Here is a 12,092-nt window from a genome sequence, read left to right as displayed (position 1 = left end):
TTTAATGTAGCCTATTGTATGTAAAGCAAATTTATAGACGGTCTATCAGAAAAAAAAAAAATAGCACTAAAATGCTTTAAAGCCCCATTACTCTTCTTTGAAGGCTGACTGGAATTAAGTACAAAGCGGTCATTTTTTTTTTCTAGCTACTATGCAAGCACATATAGAACCATCCTTGCAATCATCCATCTTCCATAACGGCTTATCCAGTATTGGGTCACATTGAGGCTTCCTGTCCCAGGAAGGACGGGGCACGGGGGAATTTTAAAATTACTAACGACTTTAATTTAGTGACCGCAATGGGGCCATGCTTCCGAATCTAAGATGGATAAATGCAAGAATGAATGCATGTATATATGTTAGCAAGTAAGAGATTAACGCTATTAATGCCATCGCACATTTTTTAAATATCCGTCTCCATGTCACCGATCTTCAGCAATAGATTTCCAACAGGTTTCATATGCTTGGAGGAAAAAAACACTGTTTTTAATTTATAAGGCAACACTGACCCTGGTCCTGACGCACAGATACTTCAGGCTGATAGAAGTACCATGAGCGGTGTTTGCCTTAAGGAAATGGAGCACATGCCCCAGGTCAGCTACAGACCAGCAAACACCTACCGATGACAAGACGTCTGCTCAGGATTGTAGTAACTGAGCCGATTTTCGTGGCAGAATCATCTTTATACAGTGCAGTCGATAGAGTGAAATTCCCCTCGCTCTGCCAGAGCTTTTACTCACACACATCTGCCCTTTTTTAAGAACAGATTTTGATTTGAGTACCCTGACAATGGCTGACTTGTAGCTAAAAAAGCATATGTCAAACCCATTTCCAGCAAAGTGCAGTGTTTCCAGAATTGCGGGCTTGATTTCCCGCCGCCTCTGTATGCACGGAGTTCGCTCTTTCTCTGCTTGTCCCCCCCAGGCGTCTAGCAGAGTCCAAAGACACAGCTGAAGTAATGGTGAGAGAGAATGACTGTTTTTCTGAGTGGCTTGTAATGAACTGCCACGCCATTGAGTCCACATTGCCGCACTGGGTGCCCACTGCCAGATCACAGTGACCTCACTGCATGAGCGGCTATTGGAAATAGATAAATGTTTAATGACTTAACCTAATGCTCTCTATCTATTGTAGGTGCAGAACATTTCTTTGTACATTATGTCCTCTCTCAGGCCATGTCTTGGTCCACCGTGGTGAGGTTGCATTCAGCCAGCCGTTTTTTTTCACCATCTCCGCCAGCAGAGAGAGTGGATCAATGTGGAGCCTTTTAAGTCTTTTAAGTGGGTGGGGGTAGATCACCATCCACCCTGCATTCCCCGTGCTGCAGTACTATGATGTGGAAAGATGGGACTGGAGCAGAGAGAAAGTGGACAGGGAAGGAAAGTTGGTGCCAGGTGATGGATCAGTCCAATCACTGAACCGGAATTCCACCCGAAGGTGCTGATGAAATGGCAAGTCTCCATTTATGGGCATCTCCTATAGAATCCAATAGAATGCAACATTTTGGCAAAGCCCACCATGTGTACTGTTACAACATTTTGCATGTCTGAAAGAAATGTCTGAAAGTTTGGCCAATTGTGGAGATAAAGCATAATTATCGTTATCCGGCACGTACAGGGTTCCGTTAAATCATGATGTTTCCCATGGTGCATCAGCAACGGCTCATTGCAACAACAGTGTAATTATGTAATTTTTCCATCATAGGTGGGGGTGGAGGGGGGGGGGTGGGAGAGTAATTATTGGAAAAGAACAAAGCTTGCTCTAAGGCAGGATGACTCCTGTGATGAGTCTTTGAAAATTCAATTTTCAGGTGAATGAATATGCTCTCAGATCTTTCGGAATCGGCTGACTGGAGACTAAACCTGTTGAAAGTGATTCATTGGGACGTACAGGATATGAAAGGAGGTGGAGGATGGAGCGTAACTGGTACATGGTCAGCCAACAGGATGTGTGCAGTTGGGCAGCACATTTATAGAAGTCAGGTGATCGGACATCGTTTTTTTAGGATGGGACATTGCAACCTGAAAGTAGAGAAAATAGATGTCGCCTTTTTATAGAGCATTCTGCCTACTGGATATTATTCTTATGTAAATGTACTGTTAATAATCTAAATGGAATTAGCGAGACTTTGTACCAGCCAGTGTTTTTGGCTGTATGTCATTTTTCATGTCACATGACCCTGGCATGTGTCTATAACGGGGGTCTCCAACTCTGGTCCTGCAGAGCTACTATCCAGTGGGTTTTCTGTCCCACTTGGCTCCTGATGAGCCACACCTGCTCTCAGGAAAATACCAGGAGCAGGTTTGGCTCATCAGAAACCAGGTAGGATAAAAAACCTACTGGATAGAAGTTCTGCAGGACCAGAGTTGGAGACCCCTGGTCTATAGAATAGCGATCCCTTTGTAAGGATATACGATCTAGCATAATGTCTGGTTGATCGGCAGGAACCTGAGTGAGTGGGATATCCAACTCATCTACCTGGGGAATGACATCCTATGCTCCCTCTTCCTCCTCCTCTTCTTCCTCTTCCTTTCTCTCACCGCTGAGGTTCACTCACACGGTGCTGGAAGCCAAGACAGATTATCGTCATTAAGTGACCCCTGCTGGTTTTTCACTCCCCTGTGGCATCGTGCCATGAAATCAACCCAGAGCATTTAGCAGATACCTTGTCTTTCTGTAATATACTTTTCTTCTTAAGAGTGCTTTGAAAAGCCTGCTCAGTAATGATATCTCTAACCAGAACATCTGCTGGCACTGGTGGCTCCACTTCCTGTTCCCCAGAATATACACTGAGGTTCCTTCACTTCTATAGCCTGCTGAGACCCATTCTGCTTCAGAGTAATAGATTTCGTCAGATCGAACTCGGAAAGTCAGATATATCTTTAACATTTTCATTAGTGATGACCACATGTGACTGTCCTCAATGAGACAGAAGCATAATGCCACTTTTCTGTATCGAGCTTAAAATACACATTCTACGTTCATTTTATGAAGAGGGAAAAAAAACACTGTAATTACAATAATAACTTAATTATATTTTTTAGTATGACGACTATCTCATCCCCTGAGAACGGGCCCCCCAGGGTAGTGAAATTCATGCTTACTCCTCTTTTCCATTTTCCATCTTCTGCAGCTGTCGCCGCAGCGATGTGGCCACGTGTGACACACCATCCCATCAGATGGCTGTCGCCAGGCGACATGGGGCTGGCATCTGTTTTCCATGCTTCCCTTTGTCGTGAACGTGCCCACTGGACACTCAGTCAGTGACAGGAAAGTGATGTGTCATTTTTTAAATGACAGCTACTTCCCAGGCATCCCTTAGCTCATAAAAAAATAAATCCTTATGCAGTACAACTTAACACTGTCATTTTTAATTGTTGCTAATAATATTCTCTCAAACTATCTTTCTACTGTCAAAATTGTCCTTTAAGTTAAACATAAATAATGCAAACTTATGTCAAGGTTTGACAGTCATATTATTTTTGATATTTTTATGATGTAAAGTCACATAAACAATTCGAGTTTCCACTGATATTTGGGTTTTAATTCTATATAAATTTAAATGGTCAACATAGGTTGGAGGTGTCAGGATTGATCCTCGTCTTATCCCTTCAATCAGTCATCTCCCCCTTTGGCCAGCAGGTGTCGCTGGCTATCCCATCTCCCAGTGTTTCCTTACAGTCTGTTCTGTTCCTAGTGTGTTTCTCTGCTTCCCGGGCCACTGAGAGTCTAAATGGGCTTAAATCATACAGCTGTCTTTTAGTGATCAAGTTTTGTTTTTTGCTCCCAAGTAAATTATTGTTTTTTTATTAGTTCTATTTTTTTGTACTTTGTTTCTGGTTATTCCTGTGATGTTCTTGTGTTCTGTTTCACTATGTTCCCAGTCTCTCCTAGTGTGTCCTTAGTGCTTGTTAATTATCCTCACCTGCCCCTAGTCTCATCTGTTTATGGTTGATTTGTAACAATCTCAAATGTGTTTAGTGTTGGTTATGGTCTAGCTATTTCTTATTTTCTACCTGTCTTAGTTAAACCCCTTACTATTTGTTTTTTGTTTATTTAGTCTTTGTTATAAAATTCCCGTCCTTGTAAACCACAGCGTGGACCCTCCATCCTTCCATCATACTCTTCCGTAACAGGAGCATTATTACGTAGCTTAACGAAAGGCAGTTGGTCTGTTAAGGTAGAGCAGTTACTACCTCCTGTATTTTTCAGATTAAATTATCTATTCATTCATCCATCCATTCGCTATACCTGTTTGTCCTCTGCAAGGTTACATGGGTCCAGAGCACAAGGCAGGGAATAAGCCAGGATGGGCGCCAACCCATCAAAGAAATTAAATTATGTAACTTTAAAAATAACTCATTAATACAAATGCATTGTTATTTTAAAATACATATTCTCTTTTCTTTGGAAAAATTCACTGTTTTTCACTAAATGTATTATCTTATTACGATTTCCAAAAAAAAAAAAAAAAAAAAATCAAATCTTAGCTACAAGATTTGCTAGATTTAGCAAAAAGGCAAATGTTGAGAGGGGATGTAAAATTACTATTTGGTACCAAAGTATACAGGAATTGCAGCCTCTCCAGTGATCTCGCAGTGATCGTTGTTGTCATGCCCGGCTCGTCCGCTCCTCCTGTGTGCCACGCCCCCTAATTACCCACGTGTGATTTCCTGATCCTGCCCAGTCGTGTCTTGTTTCCTGCTGTCTGGTTCCGTGTATTTAAGTCCTGGTCTCCCCAGTTTGCTTTGTCTGTCATTAATGTCAGTTGATGTCAGTCTGCGTCCAGTGTTCCCGGCTCCCCGAAGCCAGAATAAACCCCCGTTTTCTCGTATACTGTTGCCTGCCTGCTCCTTCCGCACGATCGCCGCTCTCTGCTCGCGATCGTTGCCCACGACGCGTGACAGAATGACAGACCAAGCAAAGAAGAGGAAGCAGAGACGAAGAAAGGTACCGGAGGAATCGATCGCTTTAGGTGCCTGCTCGCTCTCAAGCCCTGGGCTCCCTAACAAGGGTAGAGAGCGAGAGCCGGTCCTAGCCCCAGAGGTCAAGCCGCTCCAGTCCGGAGCTTGTTTCCTGTCCCGGCTCTGGGATAATAGCGACGATGAAGAGGAGGAGCTCGTCCTAATTCCGGGCGTTAATCCGCCTACGGAGGATGAGCTGCCACCCCTCGCACTGCACCAGTACTGCCCCAAGGGACTGAGTAATCGGGGCGGTATCCGCGCAGGTGGAGAGGCGATCCCGCGAGTACCCCGCTTCCCAAGGAGGACAGCGACCGTGCCTCCGCTGCCCGACGGGCCAGTCCCTCCTGTCGAGGTACCACCCTCGCCTCAGGAACGGTTGGCGCATAAGTTCTTCGCCCTCCAGGGCTTATTTTGGAGGGTGATCGGGGACCCAGCCATTCCCGAGGGTCCCGCAGCAACGCTCCTCACCGCAAGGCTCCAGAAAGGATTCGAGTCGTTCACCCCCAGGTCGGGACCGGACGAGCTCGAGCACCTCGCGGAGGACCTGCAGGAGCTACTTCGTCTTAGACGAGCTCCTGACCCCTTGCCGACGCCGCCGCTTCCGCCATCCGTACAACCCCCTTCTCTGCAGCCTGCTACTGAGAAGCAGGCACTTCCTCTATCCGCGGACCCGGCTCCCGAGCAGGCGCAACGACCGACGCCTGCGCAGCCGCCTCCGCTGGCAACTACGGCCCTTGAGCCCGGGCCGCCCTCTGCGCTGCCGTCTGCGCAGCCGCCACCGCTTGCGCAGCCACCCGTGCAGCCAGCGCAGCCCCCAGCTGCAGCAGCTCCTGAGGCGCCCCCACTGCAGCAACCCGCAGCTCCCGGGCAGGCGCCCCCACTGCAGCAACCCGCAGCTCCCGGGCAGGCGCCCCCACTGCAGCAACCCGCAGCTCCCGGGCAGGCGCCCCCACTGCAGCAACCCGCAGCTCCCGGGCAGGCGCCCCCACTGCAGCAACCCGCAGCTCCCGGGCAGGCGCCCCCACTGCAGCAACCCGCAGCTCCCGGGCAGGCGCCCCCACTGCAGCAAGCTCCTGTCCCTGACCGCGCTCCTGTCCCTGACCGCGTTCCAGTTCCTGACCGCGCTGCAGCTCCCGGGCCGGCGCCCCCACGGCAACCACCTCCTGTTCCTGACCGCGCTGCAGCTCCCGGGCAGGCGCCCCCACTGCAGCCGCCTGCTGCAGCTCCCGGGCAGGCGCCCCCACTGCAGCCGCCTGCTGCAGCTCCCGGGCAGGCGCCCCCACTGCAGCCAGCTCCCGTTCCTGACCGCGCTCCAGTTCCTGCAGAGGCGCCCCCTCTGCAGCCAGCTCCCGTTCCTGACCGCGCTCCAGTTCCTGCAGAGGCGCCCCCTCTGCAGCCGCCTGCTGCAGCTCCCGGGCAGGCGCCCCCTCTGCAGCCGCCTGCTGCAGCTCCCGGGCAGGCGCCCCCTCTGCAGCCAGCTCCTGTTCCTGACCGTGTTCCAGTTCCTGACCGCGCTCCAGCTCCTGCAGAGGCACCCCCTCTGCAGCCGCCTGCTGCAGCTCCCGGGCAGGCGCCCCCACTGCAGCCACCTGCTGCAGCTCCCGGGCAGGCGCCCCCACTGCAGCCACCTCCTGTTCCTGACCGCGCTCCTGTTCCCGACCGCGCTCCTGTCCCTGCAGAGGCGCTCCCACTGCAGCCACCTGCTGCAGCTCCCGGGCAGGCGCCCCCACTGCAGTCACCTGCAGCTCCTGTCAGCGCTCCAGTTCCTGACCGCGCTGCAGCAGCTCCCGAGGCGCCCCCTGTGACAGTTTCTCCCTCGCCCCGGCGAACTCGACCCCAACCTGGGGTCATGTCTGTGTCCCGTAAAGGGAGGGGACACAGACGCAGGGCTGGGGTCCCGCCCGCCCTGCCCCCTGGCTCGCCCTGCCTCGCCTGCGCTGGGGCTCGGTTGGCGCCTGCGGGTCCTGGCCCTCCGGGTCGGCTGTCGCCTGCGGGTCCCTCTCCGGTGCCTCGTCGCCCTGCCTCGCTCCCCTCTCCGGGTCCTGGTCGGTCGCCTGGGGGTTCTCCGACGGCGGCTCCTCGGTCGCCTGCGGGGCCCCTACCTCCGGCCCTCCCCCGGACGTCGCCGCCTGCTGCGGCTCCCCCCTCCTCCGGGCCTTCGCCCTGGCCCCTTCCAGCTCCCTCGTCCCCTTCCCTGGTGCTCCCTCCTGCTCCCTCCCTGGCCCCTCCGCGGGTCCCTTGCCCTGTCTCCTCTGCCCCTTCTCGGTCCCCTCCGGCTCCGGCCTCCCGGCCGCCTGCGGCCCCTCCGGCTGCCTCCCGTCGCCCGCTGGGGCTCCCACGGGCTCCCCTTTGTTCCCCCGCCTTCTCTCCCTTCTCTCCTGCCCTGGTCCCTCCTTTGTTTGCTCCTCCTCCTGTCTTTCCTCCTTTCTCCGTTCCTCGTTCCTTTGTTCCTCCCGTCTCTGTTCCTTGTGCCCCGGTGTACCCGCCTTGCACTCCTGGCCCCTTTGTTCCGCCCGTTCCTTCTGTGTCTCCCTTCCTGGTTTGCCTGTCTGCCTTCCCGACCCTCTGTCAGGTTTTGTCTTTTGTCTTGTCCCTCGCTCTGTTTTGTACCTCGGTCCTGTTCCCTGTCCTGCGTTAATTCTGTTCTTGTTTTCCAGGTCCTGTCCTGCCTCGTCCCGTCCGTCGCCCCCTTCCTTGGCGCGCCCGGTGTAGCGCGCCTTTGGGGGGGGGTTCTGTCATGCCCGGCTCGTCCGCTCCTCCTGTGTGCCACGCCCCCTAATTACCCACGTGTGATTTCCTGATCCTGCCCAGTCGTGTCTTGTTTCCTGCTGTCTGGTTCCGTGTATTTAAGTCCTGGTCTCCCCAGTTTGCTTTGTCTGTCATTAATGTCAGTTGATGTCAGTCTGCGTCCAGTGTTCCCGGCTCCCCGAAGCCAGAATAAACCCCCGTTTTCTCGTATACTGTTGCCTGCCTGCTCCTTCCGCACGATCGCCGCTCTCTGCTCGCGATCGTTGCCCACGACGCGTGACAGTTGTATCTCATGTTTCTTTGCTCTGCTCTCTAAGGGGGGCCAAAAATTTGTACATGATTTTTTTCCAGATTGCGGGAGGCCTGCATCCCTAACGCCCCAGGTTTGGAAAAGTTTGGAAACTCGTGCAGATATAATGTGCATGGCATAGCGTAACAGAAGGGTGGTTAGACGTTAGACAGTTGGGGAGATACTTTTAAATCATTATTCCCATCCAGGACAAGTGGCTAAACTGCACCCAATCCATAATGGACATGGGAAAAACATTAGCATATTAATAAACTGACACAAGCGTCCTGCCTACTTTTTACAGTACAGTCTAAAGGAGTTGACTTTAAATGGTTTCTATCCAGACTGTATAGACTAAACTATATGCTTGGTAAGCAGTTCTCCATAAATGTGTTGACTAATCAGTATGCAGTGCTAGCTGCAGTGGATGGCATTGCACTCCTGCATGTAGCCCGACCTCTGCTTTAGCAATAGCTTTGATGTCGGTAATGAGCCGGGCGGGGTGGAAGGAAATCCCCAATTTGCTCTCAGTCTCTGCCTCTCGCCCTCTTCTGCACCTGCTGCTCAGGAGTATGTCCAGAAGCTACGTTACACACGGGGTTTATTAGTGCCTTGGAGATGCAACAGGCTGGGAGAGACGAGCAAACATCCAAGTCAGCCACCTCAGCCCTAACAAAGGTGAACCATCAGGTCGAGTACAAGAAGCAGAACACCCAGTCTGTCTCGCTCTCCCCACCAAAAAAGGACGACTTTATACCCTTAGCGATAAATTGATTACTAGTGTGTAGAAGAACTTGACCCTTGATCTTGCCCCTTCCCCGGAATATCCACACCATCCGATTGTTTTAAGGGGTTTTGGTTTCTTGTTGCAGCTTTGAAATGTAGCCATTATACAATATCCATATATTGATGACCCCTAATAGTGTGATTTTTCACCTGAGGGCAGGTTGGAAAGTGGTTGACGAAGGGGACCAGGAAGTGTGGGACCAAGACACCCCCACACTTACAGCCAGGGTCCCAGTCCCAACAGTCTTGCCCGTGTCAGAGCCAGACTTTGCAAGCCTTCTCTCGGAAAATCTGGCTTTGACAGGCTTTTAAGCGTGACTTCAATAGACACTCTGTCTCTCGCTTTCCACGGGGGAACATTTCGATGACATGTAAAGTCCCACAACAAATAGCTTAGTCACTGTACAGATGCTGTTGATGGTAAAGTGCATTTTGTATTAAAGTACCATTCAGTCTATGACATTTTACAATCGGATGTCGCTGAGGATGTACGGCTACCACAGGCGGCTGGGAGCCGCACTCCACATTACAGATTAAGTACAATTGCTATCATTGTCTGGCTCCTAAGAGAAAACCTCCCTCAACGTGTGTGTTTCCTGTGTGCGTTTAAACTGCTACTCGTTAGGTAAATGAACATTGAGTCATGTTGACACCACAAGGGTGAAAAAATGTTCACTTGGGAATCCCTTCAATTGAGACTGTGAACAGATCTAGGTGACATTGGATAGGGAGACAGCATTTTCCATTCTAGTGGGGCAGGGGGAGGGGGCCAGTCTAACATCACAGAAAAGCAAACATGAAAAGTCAGTTAGGGTTATGGTTAGGGATTAGGGGTAGGGTTAGGGGCATGTATAGAAATTCTGAACCCCCCCGATCAAATTCCACTTTGGGTCTCCCCTGGTATATTTTGGATTTTTCCGAGTGGGGGGGGTTAGAGTTAGCTATGGGGGGTGGCGAATAGACTAAGAGCAGATATTGGGGCCCCTAAATAATGCTGGCCCCTCTGACCCTATCAGGGTATCCACGTCCCTCCAACACCCCAGAGCTAGACATGGGTATTGGCATGTAACATGTAATCAGGGTTATCAGGCAGTGGAACAAAAACACACATCAATCCATGCCTTTATCAGGAGCAAGACTAAGAGACAAAAACCCAATCATTTTGACCACTCATTCATTTCTATGGGAAAAATGCTAACGCTAACTATGACAGCCTTAACCCCTACCCAGCCCTAACCATAACAAAATACAACAACTTTTTTTCATTGAAATCATGGATTTTTCTAAAATAGTTTTCCCATATAAGGTAAAAAAAATGAGTATTCATCACATTGTGGGGACATTTGGTCCCCACAAGGTAAGGTATACCTGGACCACATATACACAAACACACACAACAGACACTTGGCTGCACACGGTCATCTCAAAGCTAAGCTCCATTTTATTGTGGCCTGAAATATCAGCTGCATGTGTGTATTGCTGACGAAGACAATTATGACCTTGATTCTCCTGACTTATTTCTTAATTAAAAGAAAACTGCCCATATTTAACGGACTGCTGGGCTGTTGTTGACACGCTGATGCCTTTTGCGTTCTCAGCCTGAAGGCGTAGCAAAGCCATATCCTTAGCACCTTACTCTCAGCTATACTCATGACTCCTGAGCTGAGAAAAATTACTTCAGTTGCTGTTTTTATGGCTGTATTACTGTGATGAGGGCCACGCATGCCGGGGTTTCTCCCCTCCCTTCATTTCACGCTCCAGGCAACGGGACAGACGATTGCAGTAGTGTTGTACAACTCATCACTCACTCGCGCTGCCATTGGTGCACACAGAGGGGGCTTTTGTGGAGGAAATAAAACCTTTTTTTTTAAATGATGTTCACTCCTGTGCTGGGAGCTGGAAACATCTTGATGGCTTTGTGGAAAACAGGGGATTATCGGCTGTGTCGTCAACATCTCCAATGAGGCGCAAAGACCAGTGGGACCTGTTTTTATACAATCTGCATGGACCATTATTATGTTCTGTGCATACAGTACTGCTGCATTTATGAACCTGGACTTCTGATCAAACATGAGCAGGTCAAGGCTGCATGATGCATCCTAATCTATTCTATACAATAAAACGTACATTAAAATGTTCCAAATTCACACTAAGCTACTAAATAAAGTCATGACTGTTGACTTTGCATGCAACTCTGCATATTGTGGAAAATGTGTGTTTAATTTAGGAACTTAAGCTGCGAAAATAATATTCATGAATCCCGAAGAGATGAGACCTGTTTGGTATGAACCCATGTACGTATGCAAAATACTATTAATTGCATATAATTAGTAACATGAATAAGCTGGAAATTACTAAATTGCTGAAGTTTGTTCTCCTTCACCTATTGTTTTTTTTTACTAAAAATTAAGCTATTGTTACAGCTCATGGGAAATAATTTTATGCAGAAGTAACATTTATCCATGGATGGGTTTGAGGAACAAGGTCAATAATCCTGAATAGCTCTTCTCTGCCTTTGTGCGTGTCTACTGCCAGTCTCAGAAGGTCCTACGAGGTCCTAGCAGAACATTGCTGTAGGTAGGACACACCCAGCATGCCACAGAGATACCACACACTGAGCAGCCTGATAGTGACACGTGTCAGTCCGAATGGCACCCTTCTGAACTTTAAGAACCCGTGGTGTTACAGCACATTGGTGTCGACCTGAATTGTTAAGAAATGCCTCCAAGACCAGCATGACCGGGACACAGTGATGCTGTGAGGGGCTTCCTCCTCAATGAGAAAGAACTACGCTCAGTTCTAGCAAAGAATGTGTAACTTTGTCGTAATCTCGCCTTGAAACATTCATGCACAGTATGAATTAATTTTGTGTGCTTCATTTTGAAGCTGCACACCCAGAGCAGGGTCTACAGTTCACAACTGTTCCATTACTCCACATGTCATTTATAGAGCTGCACAGTTACTGAAACAATTTGCCACCTTGTCCACCAAAGAATAGTTCCCCGCCTAGTATTTAAATTGGCAAACCTTTTTGGTCACAATCCAGGTCTTTGCTGCACCAGCTGCCTCATCAGTCCTTACCATCGGCTCATTTTTCTCCAGATGAATATAATTTAAAGTATCCCTTCCTTCACTCTATGCAGATTGCAAGAAAATCTACTTATCAGAGAATAATCATAAGCATTTTGCATTTAATGAAATTATATTTTTAATGATGCGCATAATGAAATGGATGTGCATAGAGTTTGAATCTGGCCCTCTCCATGTTTGCTTATGCCAACTCTCTCATAACATAAAAGCATGCC

General features: G+C 49.4%; 1 protein-coding gene across 1 annotated transcript; it reads left to right on the top strand.

Moving 5' to 3' along the window:
- Window positions 1-551: 551 nt before the first annotated feature.
- On the top strand, window positions 552-7,107 carry LOC125715100 (uncharacterized; the record flags this gene model as incomplete). Its single annotated transcript, XM_048986340.1, has 4 exons — window positions 552-593; window positions 5,014-5,316; window positions 5,420-5,726; window positions 6,335-7,107. Coding segments are annotated over exons 1-4 (1,425 nt in total), but the record flags the coding sequence as incomplete, so codon positions are not given.
- Between the last annotated feature and the right edge of the window lie 4,985 nt (window positions 7,108-12,092).

The sequence above is a fragment of the Brienomyrus brachyistius genome, chromosome 19 (genome assembly GCF_023856365.1).
Source record: "Brienomyrus brachyistius isolate T26 chromosome 19, BBRACH_0.4, whole genome shotgun sequence".
Classification (NCBI taxonomy): Eukaryota; Metazoa; Chordata; class Actinopteri; order Osteoglossiformes; family Mormyridae; genus Brienomyrus; species Brienomyrus brachyistius.
The sequence above is the reverse complement of the archived record's forward strand: the minus strand, read 5'-3'. Positions and strand labels throughout refer to the sequence as shown.